At 47.1% G+C, this 19,910-nt stretch overlaps 1 protein-coding gene across 2 annotated transcripts in view; it reads left to right on the top strand.

Annotated features, from left to right (window-relative positions):
• The window catches only part of LOC130198549 (cadherin-2-like), an 82,420-nt gene extending 62,744 nt beyond the window's left edge, over window positions 1–19,676 (top strand). For both annotated transcript variants that reach the window (XM_056421744.1, XM_056421745.1), the window contains 8 exons: window positions 2,097–2,282; window positions 3,194–3,447; window positions 4,178–4,320; window positions 5,374–5,607; window positions 6,293–6,526; window positions 6,767–6,906; window positions 15,632–15,796; window positions 18,280–19,676. In XM_056421744.1, coding sequence (XP_056277719.1) covers window positions 2,097–2,282; window positions 3,194–3,447; window positions 4,178–4,320; window positions 5,374–5,607; window positions 6,293–6,526; window positions 6,767–6,906; window positions 15,632–15,796; window positions 18,280–18,486 — 1,563 coding nt within the window. In that variant the 3' untranslated portion in view covers window positions 18,487–19,676. The remainder of the gene's footprint in view (window positions 1–2,096; window positions 2,283–3,193; window positions 3,448–4,177; window positions 4,321–5,373; window positions 5,608–6,292; window positions 6,527–6,766; window positions 6,907–15,631; window positions 15,797–18,279) is intronic.
• Window positions 19,677–19,910: the final 234 nt, after the last annotated feature.

Raw genomic sequence — 19,910 nt, 5'->3', positions numbered from 1 at the left:
TCATTAAGAGAGCGATCAGAGCGACGCTGCTGTGTCGAGCTGTCTGCGCACACTGCCTGCAGCGCTCACAGCGAGAGAAGAGGCGCAGCTTTAGAGACCGACTTCGGCTTAAAAAATAAAAAGATGCCAGAAGTGAAATGTTTCAGTCTGTAAAGTTCTGTAACTCTCCAGCTGCTCATCCTGATGAACTCTGTATCATCTGGTCAGAGACTAACGGCCTCATAGTGTATAATCAATGCTATGATGGAACCATGTAGTTTCATTCATATCTGGCTGTATTAATACTAATATTACTGACATTTGTTAAGTGTTGAACAAGTTGGTAAAAAGTGAACCATACAGATGGTTTATTTATTACTATTATAGATAAATATACCAGTCTCGTATTTATGGGACCATATTGTTTTTATGGTGTTGTATTGAATTCTGGTATCGAGTATCATGATATTTATGGCAGGTATGTAATATGTATAGAAGTTATAATATGAGTATCGTGACAAACAGGTTGAGACAGAACAGATTCAGGGAGAAGTCCATGAGGACTGTTCAGGCAAAAAAATAGGAAGTTGGTTCATGAATGACTTTAACCATATTATATATAATGACAATGTATATTTGTTATTACTATCATTATCGGGCTGAGTCAGAGCGGAGGACCTTTTGTTCTTAAACTGTTTATTATCATTATTTAGATTTGTGGTCAGAACAATAAAATGACTAGTTGTGGTTCTAAAAGCTTTGAGGCTTCAAACAACGTGGATGTGGTGACAAAAAAAGAAAGTCACCTGCACCCCCCCCCCCCCCCCGTTGCGTTGTCACCTTTTTCACCCCTCATGAGTTTGCAGGTATGATGTATATATACAGGACTGTCTCAGAAAATTAGAATATTGTGATAAAGTTCTTTCTTTTCTGTAATGCAATTAAAAAAACAAAAATGTCATGCATTCTGGATTCATTACAAATCAACTGAAATATTGCAAGCCTTTTATTCTTTTAATATTGCTGATTATGGCTTACAGTTTAAGAAAACTCTAAAATCCTATCTCATAAAATTTTAATATTTCCTCAGACCAAGTAAAAAAAGATTTATAACAGCTGAGTGTTTGTCAAGGCTCAGGAAACCCTTGCAGGTGTTTTGAGTTAATTAGACAATTCAAGTGATTTGTTTAATACCCTACTAGTATACTTTTTCATGATATTCTAATATTTAGAGATAGGATATTTGAGTTTTCTTAAGCTGTAAGCCATAATCAGCAATAAATCAGAATAAAAGGCTTGCAATATTTCAGTTGATTTGTAATGAATCCAGAATGCATGACATTTTTGTTTTTTTAATTGCATTACAGAAAATAAAGAACTTCATCACAATATTCTAATTTTCTGAGACAGTCCTGTATATATATATAGTATATGTAAATATGTATATATAAAATATATATATTTATGTATATTATATATATAATATATGTGTATAATATATATATATATTTGTATATTATATATAATGTATATGTATATTATAATATATGTGTGTGTATGTATATTGTATATATAATATGTGTATATATATTTATGTATGTATATATATATGTGTGTATATATTTGTGTGTGTGTATATATATATATATATATATGTGTGTGTGTACATGGATGTATCGATGAAAGATGGCTACACAGACGATGTGTCCCTGTAAGTAATAATGATGTAAACAGTGTGTATGTTTACATACAGACACTGAACCCAGTTCTGCTCGACCAGCGTTTCTGAAGCCGTACAGACACACACACACACACACACACAGCCAGCCACGCGTAAAGAGTTACACGCTCCTCCTCCGAATGTTGACACGGGCAACTACCAGGATGCATGCCTGAGTGAGAGAGGCACTTACTGTGGCCGCGAGTCACTGACATTTGTAATGCCACTGTTGCTCCGTCAGGGGAAGGCGGGGAATGAGATGACCATGACGGCGTGATGAGTTACCTGTTTGAGATGTCTTGTGTGCGAGCCTCGGGGAATATGTTCCGCCGCCTCAGCAGTACCGCTAATGCCCGCGCCGCTCCCTGTGCTCATGCTTTATTCATTATTATTTCAGTTTTTCGGCGAGGTGCCTGAAAACCGCGTCAACGTCATCGTGGCCAACCTGACGGTGACCGACAAGGACCAGCCCAACACGCCGGCCTGGAACGCCGTCTACAAAATCACCGGCGGCGACCCCACCGGCAGGTTCTCGGTGCCCACTGATCCGACCACTAACGAGGGCCTGGTGACCGTCGTCAAGGTGAGTTCTCCTCAGATGCAGAGGAAATGTGGCCACGCTTGCATTGTTGTGTGACAACTGCAAAAAGTGTCATGCAGAGTCACTTCCTGTGTAATACCCGATAATTTTTTTTTTTTTAAAAGACAAATTTTCTGAATTATTAGATAATGCGTTACATGCTGTCTCTCTATTAATATCCTGTACTGATCACATTGAAGGTCACTGCAGCGGAGTTGTCAGATTCATCATTAGGTGTATTTCTGTTTCAATCGATTTTCTGACCATAATTAGTGCAGTGTAATTGTTCTGGTGAATTCTAATTTTGAAGTGGATAATTAACACTCGGACCGTGCAGTGGTCGGTGTGCAGCTCCGGTGCTCTTGCTGTTGCGTCTGCACCACTAATGGATTCAGTCTCCTTATTGCGTCACGTTGTCTATTGTCAGCTTTCACGACACCATTGTTCAAGCAAGGGGAAGACGAAGCTGGAGTTGTCTTGGTGTTTTCTCTCACCAGTTTTCCCATTACAGGGTTCGTACGGTCATGGAAAACCTGGAAAAGTCATGCAATTTTAAAATGGTCATTTCCAGGCCTGGAAAAGTCATGGAAAAAAACTTAAATCATAAAAGTTTTGAAAAAGTCATGGAAATTTGTTATATTCACATGTTCATTTACGCCGAGTTTGAAATAATTAATAAGTTTTTTTAAAGAAAGACTCTCAAAATATAAGCCGGCGTACGCTCTCAATACGCAACATTTTCTAAATTGTTCATCTTTATACCGAGATTTCAGTTTGGTCATGGAAAATTGGTTTAAAGTCATTGAAAAGTCATGGAAATCCATGGGTCACAATGTGTAAGAACCCTGCATTACCAACAATGTAGTCCCTGTTGGTTTACTTAACCCCCCCCTCTCTCTCTCTCTGTTTCGCAGCCCATCGACTATGAAATCAGTCGGACGTATGTGCTGACGGTGGAAGCGAGGAACGACGTCCCCCTGGCCAGAGGCATCCACTCCCCCCGCCAGTCCACCGCCTCCGTCTCCATCCGAGTGTTGGACGTGAACGAGAGTCCCTACTTCGAGCCCAACCCCAAACTCATCAAGCTGGACGAGGGAATCGTGGCCGAGTCGACGCTGACCACCTTCACGGCTCAGGACCCCGATCGCTATATGCATCAAAGCATCAGGTAGGTTTTATAGAAGGAAGAAGGAAAAGAGGAGAAGTCGAGTCCCTTTAAAAAAAAATTGTATTTAAGCTGCCCTTTCCTGGAATGTTTGTTTTCCTTTAAACATCCAGCGCAGATGTTTCATCTCACGCTCAGCTGACATATTTTGCAACAACTGAAAGGAAGATGCCGGCAGGTTCACTGACTACATCGTGCTCTCAGGAGCCGCATGATGTTTGAGATGGCTGGCTCCTTTCTGCTTCGCTCCTGCTCAAATAACTCTGCTTCTCCCCCCCCTCCCCATGTTCATCATAAAACGCCTTGCCTCGCAGCTGTTTGGCCGCGATAGAGTTTATCAGCCTGAAAACAGTCCGTGTGAAATAAGCTCGCTTTGTAATGCCTCGGTTTGTCCTACAAATTAGTTTGAGCTACTGATAACGAGCCAAGTTTGGTCTCCCGCGTGAGGCTGCTCTCAAAAAGTTTGAATCGTGTCAAATGCTTGATGTCTGAAATATTTAGTCTGTGTCAACAAATGAAAAAACAAAAGACTTTCTTAAGACGACGCCCGCACTGGGAATGGAGACTAAATTCTCCGGCAAGATTTCCTTCTGCAGAAAAGACAATTGAACCTTCTCCCGAGTTAAAAAAACAAACTTGCAGATTAACTCCTGACTGGATATTCAGCCTAAAGTACGGATTATAAATCACTGCGTTAATCCGTTTGCTTTTCTTCTCCTCTTTTCTCCCTCAGATACTCCAAACTCTCAGATCCAGCCAACTGGCTGAGGATTGACCCGAACACCGGGCGCATCACAACAATTGCTGTGTTGGACCGAGAGTCTCCCTTTGTGAAGAACAGCCTGTACAACGCCACATTCCTGGCTACTGATAGCGGTATGTAACCATTCAAGTGCTGCCGCATTTACCCAAAATACCTCACTGAGCTCCCGTGACGCACCGGTCGCGCCAGCGAGGCGTTTGAGTTCACACGGTTACATGAGCACTCTGTTCCCAGCCTGCTGTCGTTGGAGCACTCGGGAGGAGATAATGTGGCTTTTTTTTTTCTTGCTTTTTTAAGCGATAACCTAGCAGATGTTTTACAGTAGCCGACCTCTCGAAGGTCAATCTTCCACCTAGCATCACTTTGACACATTTAAAGCCACCGACACACACGATCTGTTAAAAAAAAAACCCCACGCGATGACAACAACAACTCCGTCTCAGCCACAAATGCGTCCTCTATTCTTGACGGTCAACCTTGGATCTCTTGGCGTGTCTGGAACGCCGACCACCTTGGTTGAAGGTCGATGTGCTCGCCGTCTGGCGTGTGGATGCGTTCACCTCTTCCGGGGTTTACCTCTGCTCAGGTTTAGCCTGTTCTGCGGAGCATCGCTTCGGGCCAATGGGCTTAAAGCCTCCACCACTAAAGAGGTTCCTCAGCATTAATGGGTCGGGATTGGATGACTAGCTCCTTTGAGCGTGGCCTGAATGGTTAAAAAAAAAAAGAAGCCTCTTAGCTGAACGAGTACATAGAGACCGCCTGAGAGGAGCGACAGTGGGCTCTGTTTGTCTGCCTTAGTATTCCCTTCCCGTGTCCTTCGTCAGGAAGACGGTCTTCGTGCACACACACACACACACACACAACTACCCAAATGTTCTGATATCTCCCTCTTTCTGTCTGCCTCCTCACTGGAGATTAGATCCTCAGATCAGTATGCAGTTTGGATGGGCCTCCTCCCACTAGATTAAATAGCTGTTTAGAGTGTCTTATTAAAGCACGAGGCCTGAAGCATAAACTCCATACTTTACTTTCTCTGTCGACTGCATAATGACCGCACAAATGAGAAGCTGCATTCTAATGGTAGTTATCCACCCCCCCCCCCCTTTATAAATATGTATGTGCTGAGTGTGTGTGTGTGTGTGTTTGTCTCTCCACGGCCATCGCAGGTAAGCCTCAAGCGAGCGGCACAGGTACTCTGCAGATCCACCTTCTGGATATCAACGACAACGCTCCCAAGGTGTTCCCTCAGGAGACGGAGGTGTGCCAGAAGCCCGAGCCGAACGCCATCAACATCACGGCGCTGGACGGGGACCTGAACCCCAACGCGGGGCCCTTTGCCTTCGAGTTGGCCCACCGGCCCTCTGACGTCCGGAGGAACTGGACCATCCACAGAGTCAGCGGTGAGGCCCAGAGCCCTCGGGTGGAAACTAGTCTTCATCGGATGTCTTCATTCAAATGCGTTGCTGGAAAATGGAGGGGAGGAAAGAGAAGCTCGTTTCAGCATTTTCTTTGTTTTCAATTAATCGCGATGAATAATTGGAAATAAATCTGGCGTCAGCATTTAGCAGTCGTTGTTTCGTAATTAAACGGAGCGCAGTTGTTGACTTGACTTGTGTAAACGGCAGAGGGGTCAGGTAGAGACAACAAAATAAATGAACATTACCATGCTGTCATTAATTGTTTATGCTAATTTGAAGGGTGGAAAAAAGACAACACGACACAACAGCGAATATATCTTAATAGGATGATGGCATTTGGATTTATTGCAGCTGGGAATTCAGCCTAAGCAGCATTATCAAAAAGGTATTCAGTTGATTCATAAGCTCCAAATCTAAACCCCGACCATGTTTTGGATTAGATATGCTGATGCAACTTCCAGGTAGGAATGTACGCTGCACATTTGCGGTAAAAGGAGTGTAATCTTCCTGCGTCACACGGCCCGTACAAAAAACCACGATTCAGAGTTTCGCTTTAATCCACCCTGAAAGCAGCTGAAGAGACGTCGTTGTTTTATATTTTCATACACACTGAGCACCTTAATCTCTCGCTCACGCTCCCCTTTATGCCCTCCGCTCCGTCTCCCAGGTGACTACGCCCAGGTGAGCCTGAGGATCGGCTTCCTCGAAAGCGGCATCTACGAGATCCCCATCATCATCACGGACTCGGGCAACCTGCCCATGTCCAACACCTCCTACCTGCGCATCAAAGTGTGCCAGTGCGACGTGAATGGGGACTGCACCGACCAGCAGCACATCATGGCGGCCGGCCTGGGCACCGGGGCCATCATCGCCATCCTCCTCTGCATCATCATCCTCCTCAGTGAGTGTCTCACGCAAACGCACAGGGGGAGGAAGGGGGGATTACAAAGACAGCTAAACGTTATCCGAGATGCGGCTAGATTACTGCAGGATCACAACAACAGAAAAATACAGCCCTGTCCGGGCGCCCATCCAGGCTCTAAAACATCGGATCAGATTACACTTGTCTGAAAACATGTAATTTATTCTGTTTTCTAATATGACACATCCCCCCCCCCCTCTCTCCCCGTCCGTCCGTCAGTCCTCGTGCTGATGTTCGTGGTGTGGATGAAGCGGCGCGACAAGGAGCGCCAGGCCAAGCAGCTCCTCATCGACCCCGAGGACGACGTGCGAGACAACATCCTCAAGTACGACGAGGAAGGCGGCGGAGAGGAGGACCAGGTGAGCGCGAGGCGGTGACCCCCGAGGGCGGACTGCTTCCGTTGTCTCCGTCTGCTCGCCGCGACAAGCGCTCGCGTCTCGCATTTATTGACATCATTTCCCCAAATTCTCCGTGAGACGACGCATCCGCACGACGATATCGGGGGAATGTTCTTTTCTCGTTCTGGATTCTGCAAAATGGGTACCAGCGTCTAAAAATGTCGAACAACACCCGAGCCAAATGCAGCATGAAGCGGCGCAGTGTTGCTGAAAGGGTGACATGAGACGAGAGCGTTGGGGAGGAAACATTCAGGTCACATCTCCAGTGTGCAGCAGAGGAGCCGGCTCGCGTGCGGACAAAGGGGGCCACCTAGACACTCACACACACACACACACTCACACACACTCACATGCACTCACAATGCATTCCTTCTAGTCCTGCTCGTTATGCTGCTCCCAGATGCATTTTGTCGTCGCGGCGCCGTGAAGGGGAGGAGCCGGGAGGTGTTGGCCGCGTGCTGAGAGGACAGAGGACAGAGGAATCAATAAGACAAACACATTTTCAATCGGTTCTGGAAATATTGGAAGCGCATCCTCATCTGGAACTGGCGCTCACACACACACACACACACACACACACACACACACTCGAAATGCAGTGCCACAGGCGTCAATAGAGTCCCTTCTCTTCATCCCCTTCTGCTGAGCATGCATACACAGACACAAGCTCAATTGTCCTAATGACCCCTTGTTAGCAGAACAAAATCATTTAATGGAAAAACATAAATGCGGCATTACACCAAACGGGCTGTTTTTCTCGCCGCCGGCTGACGCGCTCCGGTGGAGCGGATGCGAGCGGGAGACCCCGGTCTGACCCCGCACGGTGACAAATTAGCCTCGGAGACTTGTAATTGGTGAGCCGATGTCACTCGGAGAGAGACATCTGCCGCGGCACAATAATGACGCTCCGGCTAAGGCGCCGATATGACTGCACGACCACTAAACGTCAGCCGGCGAACGGGCGCGTGGGAGTGCGCCCACGCGCCCGTTCGCGTCCTCGCTTTTTCACGAGCGATGGTGGAACCTACGGAGCGTCTGAGGGATGTAAACAAAAAAACAATAAAAAAAACTAACTTTTGTAGAGGGAGAGCAAGCTTCAATTCTTTGAGTGCGAAAATGGTCTCGTCTGTGGAATCGGGAGAGTCGACGTGGGGCGGGGGAGGGGCGGGCTGGTCTGGCTCTCCCAGCGATGTGGTTTTTATAATGCCCACCTCTGTGCTCCCTATCTCCCACTGGGGAGGAAATTAAAGTGTCAGACCAGTGGGTGCTTTCAGAGGAGATGATTGTGGTCGCCGCGGCTTGTTTTGGTTTGTGAAGCACTCTTTTCATCAAAGGCAGACAGCTGAACATGCTCGGAGGGGGGGGGGAGGGGGCGGGGGCGGGGCATGTACACATACGATGAGGGAGAAATGATAGCCAATCAAGTTGTCGCGCACAGGTTTTGCAGGTGAAGAAAGAAAAATAACCTAAGAGCTGAGTCACCGTGCTTCTGACCTCCGGATGATTTGCCGCGCATTAACCTCGGAGACGGCGGAACGTTTTAAATAAAAGGTTTATTGTTCTATCCCAAAGTGGAACAAAGCAAATCGGAGCCGTTTATGCAGATCGTATAAGTGCTCCGTGTTTTCTTGTCACCGGAGACGAGTTTATCGTGTCAGAGGAACTGTATCATCTCCAGCATCAACAAGATAATTCCGGTTTATTCCAATCTGGGGCTTATTTTTGCACCCCTGGTCATTAGATGCTGTGCGGTTATTATTCAAGAAGCTTAACTCGGGCCTCCCACTCTTTTTTTCTCGATCGTTTTCCAGGACCTTTTTTTTGGGTTGAGAGCTGGTGACAGACGTGGATCACGCCACGCGCTAACACGTTCCTCTCCGTGGCCGTCTGCTTAAAAAGACCAATCTGATCCGGTTCACATGTACCAGGACATTTATTTATTCTTCATCCTGGGAAACGGTAAAAGAAATGTCTCGTAGCGCCTCCGTTCCTCGATGTCGAGGCGTAACTGTGTCTTGTTGACGTGCCAAAAGTTCCGTCGGCAGGTTATTTGGCCTCGCCCCGCCGTAGCGTAACGATGTTGTAAGAGACGACGGTGACCATTTGAGTTGTCTGAAACTCTTTCACCCTGGCCGGTAGTTTACAAAAGCCTGGAACAAGCAAAAAAAATCGGTGTGGATGAGGTCAGACCCACGAGGCCATCTCTGATCATCTCTCGTGAGCGTGGAGAATTCCGAAAAAACAAGCGCGTCAGCTGCTCTGCATGGCGTCGCCGTGGTTCCCCCTCCCCGTGGCGCCGCCGGTTCCCTCCGCTTCGAGGCCCGACCCGGGGGGGCGCCGATGTCTGCCGGGATCGGCTCCTGGAACTCGGCGGTCTGGGAGAAGACGGAGACGACGCGTCTGCTGCCAGAGCCGGTGCCGCGCGGAGCGGCTGCTGGCTGCGGTCGCCTGGCGAACAGACGGGCGGCAGAGCGCCGTACATTCTGTCTTCCGAGCCTCCGCGAGACGGCACGCGTCCCAAAACGACCGTCGATTTCATTTAACGCGCTTAATGCCAAATGATATAAACTGTCATATTCTGGTAGGCACTGCCAAAAGTGAGCATGCAGGGAAACTTTTTGTAAGAAGGCGACCCTGCTCAGGAAACTGTCTGATGGTCATGTGACTCAGTCTTGCCCCATTGCTCCATTTATGAAACACACTTAACTCTCCTGTTACCTTCACATTTACTCACATATTTTACCCTCTGGGTCAATTTGACCCCAGCAATTAAAACCTCCAGAAAATTATTAGAATTAATATTGTTTCCCAAGTTTAAGTGTGAGGTACTTTATGTTTGTTTGTTGACTACCTAAATAGCCCTTTAAATTTATAAAAAAAGTTGATATTTCTTATATGTTTGACACAGTGAAAAACAGCCTGGGGTCAATTCAATTCAATTCAGTTTATTTGTATAGCCCAATTTCACAAATTACAAATTTGTCTGAGTGCTTTACAATCTGTACACATAGACATCCCTGCCCCAAAACCTCACATCGGACCAGGAAAACTCCCAAATAACCCTTCAGGGGGAAAAAGGAAGAAACCTGCAGGAGAGCAACAGAGGAGGATCCCTCTCCTAGGATGGACAGATGCAATAGATGTAATGTGTACAGAAGGACAGATTTAGAGTTAAAATACATTCAATGAATATGACAGTGTATGAATAGTTCATAGTAGGCATATTCCACGATGGAGACTCCACGATCCATCAGGCAGATGGCGGTGGAGGAGGAGGGGCGGAGTCTCAACAGGACAGTGGCGTAGTCATGAGCAGGAATTCACCACCCAGACGATCCATCAGGCAGATAGGATCTATGCTATCTCATAGGGTCCGATGACCCCATGAGACGAAAGTCAAAAGGACTTCCGGGAGAAAGCAGAGTTAGTAACGTGTGATTGAGAGATGAAAATTCATCCTTAAGGAGAGAAAAAGAGGAGATAGGTACTCAGTGCATCCTAAACGCCCCGGCAGCTATAAGCCTATAGCAGCATATCAAGGGGCTGGACCAGGGCAAACCTGATTCAGCCCTAACTATAAGCTCTGTCAAAGAGGAAGGTCTTAAGTCTACTCTTAAACGAGGTGACTGTGTCTGCCTCCCGGACTGAAATTGGAAGCTGGTTCCATAAAAGAGGAGCTTGATAACTAAAGGCTCTGGCTCCCATTCTACTTTTTAAGACTCTAGGAACTACAAGTAGTCCCGCATTTAGTGAGCGAGCTCTAGTGGGCAATATGGTACGACAAGCTCCTTAAGATATGATGGAGCATCACCAATCAAGGCTTTGTAGGTTAAGAGAAGAATTTTAAAAGTGATTCTTGATTTTACTGGGAGCCAGTGCAGAGCAGCTAGTGCAGGAGTGATGTGATCTCTTTCTTAGTTTTAGTGAGAACACGAGCTGCAGCATTCTGGATCAACTGAGGGACCTAAGAGATTTATTAGAGCAGCCTGCTAATAAGGAGTTGCAGTAATCCAGTCTCAAGTAACAACGCGTGAACCAATTTTTCTGCATCTTTTGAGACAAGATGTGCCTGATTTTTGAAATATTACGAGATGAAAGAATGCAGTCCTTGAGATTTGCTTTACGTGGGAGTTAAAGGACAAGTCCCGATCAAAGATAACGCCAAGATTCTTTACAGTGGTGTTGGATGCCAGGGCAATGCCGTCTACAGAATCCACATCACCAGATAATTGATCTCTGAGGTGCTCAGGGCCGATTAAAATTACTTCGGTTTTGTCTGAGTTTAACATCAAGAAGTTGCAGGTCATCCATATTTTTATGTCTTTAAGACATGCTTGAATTTTACAGAGTTGGTTGCTCTCCTCTGGTTTTATCGATAAATATAGTTGAGTGTCATCTGCATAACAATGAAAGTTTATGGAGTGTTTCCTGATAATATTGCCCAAAGGAAGCATGTATAAGGTAAATAAAATTGGTCCAAGCACAGAACCTTGTGGAACTCCGTGATTAACGTTGGTGGTTATCGAGGCCATCACAAATACAAACTGAGATCGATCTGATAAATAGGATTTAAACCAAATTAGTGCCGTGCCTGAAATGCCAATCGACTGCTCCAGTCTCTGTAACAGGATGTCATGGTCAATGGTGTCGAATGCAGCACTAAGGTCTAACAAGACCAGGACAGAGAGGAGTCCTTTATCTGCTGCCATTAAGAGGTCATTTGTAATTTTCACCAGTGCCGTCTCGGTGCTGTGGTGTTTTCTAAATCCTGATTGAAATTTCTCAAATAAACTATTATGATGTAGAAAGTCGACAACTGATTTGCGACCACTTTCTCAAGGATCTTGGAGAGGAAGGGAGGTTAGAGATCGGTCTGTTAGCCAATACCTCTGGAGACAGAGTGGGCTTCTTCAGGAGAGGTTTAATAACAGCCACCTTGAAGGAGTGTGGCACGTGGCCTGTTAGCAGAGACACATTGATAATATCTAATAGAGAGCGCCAATTAAGGGCACAACGCCTTTAAGCAGCCTCGTCGGGATGGGGTCCAAGAGACAGGTAGACGTGTTCAAGTAGAAACCGTTGAAAATAATTGGTCACGGTTGATAGGAGAAAATCCTCCAAATATACACCAGAGCAGCGGTTTCCCAAGGCCATTCCACTTGAGGACAGATTGGCACTGGTTATGGGCAAGAGATTATTAATCTTGTCCCTAATAGTTAAAATCTTTTCATTAAAGAAGTTCATAAAGTCATTACCACTAAGGTTTATAGGAATGCTCGGCTCCACAGAGCTGTGACTCTGTCAGCCTGGCTACAGTGCTGAAGAGAAACCTGGGGTTGTTTTTATTTTTTTCTATTATTGATGAGTAATAGGCTGCTCTGGCATTACGGAGGGCCTTCTTATATGTTTTAAGACTATCTCGCCAAACTAAGCGGGATTCTTCGAGATTAGTTGAGATGCTTGCTTCAGTTTGCGGGTCTGAGGGTTATACCAGGAGCAAACCTCCTCTTCCTCACTGTCTTCTTCTTCAGAGGCCATCGAGTCCAGTGTCATTCTCAGAGAGCCTATGGCACTGTCAACAAGATGATCAATCTGGGACGGACTAAAGTTAGACCAGGAGTCCTCTGTTATATTGAGAAATCAAATACAGAAGGAATCGCTTATTTAAATTCAGCACTATCAGTTAGACATCTAGTGTAGAAACTTTTGACTAACGGGTATAAATTCAAAAGTTATGAGGTTGTGGTCTGACAGAAGAGGATTCTGTGGGAAGACGTTCAAATGCTCAATGTCAACGCCATAAGTAAGAACAAGATCACGGGCCAAAGCTGTGAGTGGGTTTCTGTACCTCTGACAGAAGCCAATCGAGTCCAACAAGGAGATGAATGCAGCACTAAGGCAATCATTATCAACATCCACATGGATATTAAAATCTCCAACAATAATAACTTTATCGGTTTTAAGAACCAAACTTGATATGAATTCAGATATAAACTCTGAATATGGACCTGGGCCGGTACAGAATCACAAATCGAATTGTCTGTAGTGTTTTCCAGGTTGGATGAAAGACTAAGAACAAGGCTTTCAAATGAGGTGTAGTGTAATTTTGGTTGAGGATTAATTACAAAGATGTCCACCTCCTCGACCGGTGCCTCGAGGAATGTGAGTATTAATATGACTTGGAGCATTCAGGCAGACATATTCTTCATGGCTCAGCCAGGTTTCAGTTAGGCAACATAAATCAATGTGATTATCTGATATTAAATCATTCAGTAACACAGCTTTAGATGACAGAGATCGAATATTTAGGAGACCACATTTAATAGACCTATTTTGTTGCACTGCTGAAATAATTGTGTTAACTTGTATAAGGTTATTCTTCTGCTTACTTTTGATTTATTTAATTGAAGTGGCCGTGGGACAGACACAGTCTCTACTCTAAAGTCAAGGGTGGGTAACTGCTCGAATGGAAGAGCAGACCTGATCTGAACCCTGGGTTGTCATAGATTAAGTCCGTGATCAACTTGGTCATATTCGCAGAAATGAGTCCAACGTGGGATGAATGCCGCCTCCTCATCAGATCAGGTTTTCCCAGAAAGTCTTCCAGTTGTCTACGTAGCCCACATTATTCGCTGGGCACCACCGACAGCCAGCGGTTGAAAGATTGATATCCGCCACAATCTCGCCTGTCTGCAAATTTGGGAGAGGGCCAGAGAAAATTACGGTGTCCGACAACGATTCCACATTAATTTTAGTGAGTTCCGACCGACGGGCCTGGGCGTCATTACCACCATTACAATCTGACTGTATCTCCGCTTCCTTAGCCAGCAGCTTCAAACAAGACTCCGACTCTGGTCCGTGGCTTCGCTATTTTCACCGCCCTGACTATAGAGCCCCGATAACCAGGGTGTGTTCCTCAGCGGTGTGTCGCTGAGCAGGTTCGAAGCGTGAAGTGGTTGGTGCACAGCGGGCTTCTGTGTAGACTTACGACCCTGCGAACAGTTACCCAACCATCCGGCTAACAGCTGACTGTAGCTCTACCGACCACGGGAGAGGGCGGGCTAACTAGCATAGCTGTCTGAGCTCGATAGCGCGGGGCCGTGCATCTAACCCACTTAGACCTGCCTCCAACCTAGCAAATAAACTACACTTGTTGCATGTATCGTTATCATTAAGGGAGGCAGGGGGATAACTATACATGAGACACACTGAGCAAGAGGGAGCGGGAGGGAGAGAAGAAGAAGTCATGCTGTTGAGCTGGCAAAGAGTGAGATGATGCGTTCAGGAGCAGCTGGGAAAATCAGACTCACTGATACAATGATTCCCGACCAGGGGTACATGGAAAAACTGATTGACCCTAAAGATAACAGGAGGGTTAAAGAAATGAAAAAAAAGAAAAGAAGTGCATATAATGTTATTATCCGTCGTGGTAACAGTTATGGTAAAAGCGATGAGCTCCATAAACTCAGTCGGGTTATTTTTTTAATCGCTCAGCTTGTGGCTCGCGGCGGGTCAAGTGTGCGAGGCTCAGTGTTACCATGTGGGTCATGAGGGCCAGAGTCCATGTGGGGGGGGCGGTGTGTCATTAGACCTTCCTGCTGAGTCCGGCCATGATACGCCCTGTCCCTGACTGACCCTCACACAGCACACCGAGAGAAGGTCAACAAAGAAATGAAATGGTTGGGAGATGATGGATGGCCGCCGCCGTGATGTGTTGTGTTCTTTCGCCCTCCGCGAGCTCCCTGACCCGGCCCCTGACTGACCCACGGAGGAAAGGTCAAACAGTAGTTGGAATGAAATGGACCGGAGATGATGGATGGCGTCGCCGCGCGATGTTTGTCGCCCATTGTTCGTTCTCCGGCGAGCCTCGGGAGGGGTCCCTGCTGCCGCCATTCCCCCACGAAAATCAAATTACACATGAATAATCCATGTGTTTGTTTTGGAATGTGCCGCCATGCATTATTACCGTGGACTCCGGGTCGGTGTTTGTCAAGTGGCCACATGCGTTGTCGTGTTTGTCCGTCTGGGCGCCGGCAGAGGGTTCATGGTTATTCTCATGTTTCATTTTTACATTGGAGCGTTGCAACATTTTCCTTTTTTTTTCACCCCCACCCCCCCCCATGGGTGTGAGCGTCTTTGTGTGTAGGTGCGTGTCCAACTGAGCAAAGGCAATTTCGAAGGGGGATATTAGAGATGGATGGATTACCGAAACTCCTCTAAAGAGGCACAATCCATCATGCACGCTTATTAGGCACACGCCCCGATTCTCAGATGGCGTTTTCTCCATCATCTCTGCTGTCACCGGGACACCGTCCCCGCTCTGCTCCTCCTCCTCCTCCTGCCCATGACTTTGCACAAACTGCGCGTCATTCAGGTTGCCGTGGTGATGTTAATAGGATTAGCGTCGGCTTATGCATCTCCACCATCCCGTGTCCGGGCTTTGATGAGAGCAAAGCAGTCGCCGGCACGTCCTTCCTGCGGCACAACGCACAAGTACAAACAGTCAGCCCGGACCCCCCCGGTGCACTCGTTGGGTTCAAACTTTCAAATCTCTTTCTCCTCTCCACTCGGTTGAACTTCCTCGCCGTCTGTGCGGAGCGGGATGCGTTTTACCTCTTTAGATGATCACGCTCGAGTTCGTGGTGGCGCTTGGCTAACTCCCATCTGTCCCTCTGCCCCTCCCCAGGATTACGACCTGAGTCAGCTCCAGCAGCCGGACACGATAGAGCCCGACGCCATCAAGCCGGTGGGAATCCGCCGTCTAGACGAGAGGCCCCTCCACCCCGAGCCACAGTACCCCATCCGATCAGCAGCACCCCACCCTGGAGACATCGGAGACTTCATCAATGAGGTAAGACCGGGAGAGAAACAAATGCGCCACACGCGGCCCTCGTAAGAACGGAGATTGCTTCGTCGTGCGGCGAAATGAAATCCCAGGATGAGGTGCAAGAATCTGTGCGGCTCCAACGCCCACATTTCATTTTCAAGCTGGATGACTTTTATCATCACGAACTTGTATCTAGATAAACAATTTGGTTCATAGGACTCATCAGGCGGCCGTGCGCTCATCGGCCTCGGGAAAACTGAATCAATTCTTCTTCTTATTGGACTTCCCCCCCCCCCCCCCCCCCCCCCCAGCAGCAGAGAGCAGCGCGCACAAAAGGCCCGACGAGTCCACGACGCTAACGCGCTTCGACTTAATCGTTTTTCTCCTCGCTTTCCGGCAAAGTCGAGCTCGAGAAGCGTCGGAATCGGAGATGGGAGAAGCGATGCGTCGGCCTTCTATCGGAGCGCGGCATTCCTCTCGCCCGAGGCCGTCGTCGACTCCAGCATGAAGGGAGAATGTCAAATGAAGAGAGCAGTCACGCATTGTTCACAAGCTCCGACACACGAGAGTTTCACGGCATTGCAAATGGAGTTCTCTCCCGAAGTGTTTGGATGGCGCCCGCGTCTTTTAATTGGAGCTCGGCGCTTTTCGGCTCGGCTCCTCCCCGGCGATCCGTCTTCCCGGATCCCTTCTGCCCCGGACGTGTCGCCAACGCGCTGTGTCGCGGTCGCACCATCCTCCATCGGGCGTGTTATTTTATCGCCCGTCGCCACATTCCCAGTCTGAGCGTCCTGACCCAGAAAGAAAGGAGAAAAAAAAAAGGGCTCGCTGCGGCCAGACGGCGCTGATCTTGTTTTACAGTCCCGGATTTCAGCTGGCGCTCGGTCCCGGTGGCTCCGGCGCTCACACGCCGCTGGAATCTGACCTCGCTGATAAGGGCTCGCCGCCAGAGGAGAGGGGGGGGACGGGGGAGGGGAGGCGTCTGATCTCCGTCCTGAGGCGTGCACACGCCCCGGGAGCTCGTGGCTCGTAATTAAATTAAGAGGGACAAATGCATTCGGCAGAGGTTTAGCATAAGGACTCTAACCTCACAGTCGGACCATCGAAAGGGCTCGGGGACGACTCCTGTGGGGGGGGGGGGGCTTGTCGTGACCTCGGTTGGTCCCAGGTGGACATGGTGCCAAACAGAGGGAGACGAAGCTGAAGTGATTGCGTTCATCGTCGTTGTTGTTTTTTGCAGCCCTGGCGAGGTCGTTCTCCGACTAGAAACACCGGTGGAGTTTCAGGCTCACCACACCCCCCCCCCACCCCCCCGGTGCCTCGGTTATTATGAAATTAAGAGGCGGAGCTCTGTGATTGACTAACCTTATGAAACTGCCAGTGTTTTTTTTTTTGTTTTTTTTTGGGGGTTGGAGATGGAGGGCCATAACCAGCGGAGTGATTATGGTTGTAATTGTAACGCACGATCCATCTGTCATCTTTCCCACCAAATTACCAGCATCGCAGCCCTGAGCAAATACTTAACGGAAGCTTACAAGTGGAAAATAATCGCTAAGTGCCCCGGCACTTTAATTCAATCCGTCATTTTATCTGAGAGCATTACAGCGCCGTAATGGCAGCACAGAGGAAGCTATGAATCCTTGACAAGTTTCCAACAGGCCGAGGTCTCAATTCCAATTTCTTTTTTTGTTCTGTGTGTTGCGTCGCTCCACTTCTGTTAATTAATTTCTTATTTGTTGGGTTACCTGGCAGAAACCAGGCTCGGATCCAAAGTGGTGCATGGCCAAAGATTAGCAATCCATCAAGCCTCGTGAGTAATAACGGGAACGAGGCTGCGAATCAATAACGCGGCGAGCTCCTCCCCTCCACGGAGAGCCCGGAGATAACGCAGAGCTCGTCGACAGCTGTTTAGGCGAGGATATAAAATAAAAAATAAATAAATATACACTTTTATTAATCCCCAAGGGGAAATTAGTTCTCTGCATTTAACCCATCCTTAGTTATTAAGGAGCAGTGGGCTGCGGTGAAGCGCCCGGGAAGCAACTGGGGGTTCAGTGCCTTGCTCAAGGACACTTCGACTTGCAACTAATGGGGAGAGCGGGGATCGAACCCACAACCTTGCGGTTGCAGGACGGCCCTCTTACCCCACTGAGCTACAGCCGCCCCAAAATATCATATATTATAGATGCTGCCAGCCAGATTAGAAGACGGCGCTGGAATTGTTCTGCCACTCTTGAAGAGGACCGGGGGGGGGGAGATTATTCCAGTCATCTGAGGCCGCCGGACAAATCAATCTTGGCGTTTGTTGAAGCGGCAGATAATCCGAAAATCCCAGAAAATCGGGAGAGTTCCGAGCCGAAGACGGCGTAACCTCCCAGGACCACTAGAGCCGGATTCATCCGGGGCCAGCGGAGGTGGAGCCGTTCGCTCGCGTGCCGCCGCGTCGCCACGCAGACTCGATTCAATCGTCTGATCTCACCGCGGTTTTTCTTTTCCTTTCCGTCCAGGGACTCAAGGCGGCCGACAACGACCCCACCGCCCCGCCCTACGACTCCCTGCTGGTGTTCGACTACGAGGGCAGCGGCTCCACGGCCGGCTCCCTCAGCTCCCTCAACTCCTCCAGCAGCGGGGGCGACCAGGACTACGACTACCTCAACGACTGGGGCCCGCGCTTCAGGAAACTGGCGGACATGTACGGCGGAAGTGACGACTAGGTGCGCAGCCCTCCGCTCCCGTGAAAAAATAACAAGAAAAGGAAGAAGAGATGTGGAAGAGAAGAAGGAGAGGGGAAAAAAAAGAAAACAAAAAGGAAAAGTTTCCCGTTGATGGACACGGACGGCTTCTGATATCCCCCCCCCGAGCGACGGAACTGTGGCAGAAAAGATACAAAAAACACAAATAAACAAACATTGATTCAGAATTTTTTTCTAAAACAACCAACCTAGGCTTGTCGTTGTAGTCTACGCATACATATGCTTGTTGAAAGCTTCGGCATAGGCTGGGGTCCGGCTCTGGAGGAGGTGGGGAGGGAACACTGGGGGGCCGTCGCCGCTCGGATTGTCGGTATTGAATGCGCTCAGTTACACTTGAATTTCACAGTACAGAAGCACTGGGATATAATGTGCCTTTTTGTACATTTTTTGGATCTAAATGATTAGTTTTATGTTGAAGGCTTTAATGGTACTGACTTTTGGAGTGATTTCAAATCAAGTATGCTACACTCTTGTATGCTTCTACATGCTTTTTCTTTCTTTCTTTCTTTGGTTACACAACGCTCCTGTTTGTTACAAATTATTTAAATATACTACAAAGACGAAGAAATGAAGGATCTTCTGTTAGCTCGGACGGAAAGAAAACCAATTAAGAACGGCACTGTACATTACGCTAAGACTTCGAGACTTTTTTCACACAACAAAAAAATCTAATTATGCAGCTGGTTGCAAATAAAGGGAGTTATGAATCATACTTTTGTAGCAGGTTGTTTTTCCATTTGTTTCTGAGGTGATGTAGTATTTTGCAAAAACAACAAAAACTGTTTTGGTCTAATCTATGTACACTTCATTTGCCTTAGTCATCATCTAATATTTTCAACTTTACTTCACTGTAAAAAGATGTGTGTACATAATGTTTCTTTTTTCTCCTTGATCTTTTTCTTTTATTGTAGAATATGAAAAAGTTCCAAACTTGTAAATGTATAATTTGGACTACAAATTCAAGTTTTTTTGCATGTTTTTATCTTTTCATGACAACAAAAATTGAAGTGTTGTTTCCCCAAATGAATTTACAAAGTGGAAACAAAAAAAAAATGTGAAAAAAAATCTGGGTGACATTAAATGTGTAGAAGTTAAGTTTTTTTTTTTGTATAAAACGTTTGAAAAATGCATTGATTAAAAATGGAAAAGTAGTGATCGTGTCAGCACAACTGTTGAATTTGTACCAAAAAGGGGGTGGGGGTGTTGGTGGGGGGGGGGGGGGGGCACTAATTACTGAATCAGCTTTAAGACTGGAATGGGTTTTGGACTTAAGCCTTGAGGATAACTGTGTAGTGGAAAAGCAAATTATACATCTCTGACCCCGACCATCCAAATAAAATGTTAATTTTGGAGCTAAAACCTAAACTGCCTCTTTATTTATTTGG

Source organism: Pseudoliparis swirei, chromosome 8, assembly GCF_029220125.1.
Source record: "Pseudoliparis swirei isolate HS2019 ecotype Mariana Trench chromosome 8, NWPU_hadal_v1, whole genome shotgun sequence".
NCBI lineage: Eukaryota > Metazoa > Chordata > Actinopteri > Perciformes > Liparidae > Pseudoliparis > Pseudoliparis swirei.
This window is presented reverse-complemented; position numbering and strand designations above follow the sequence as displayed.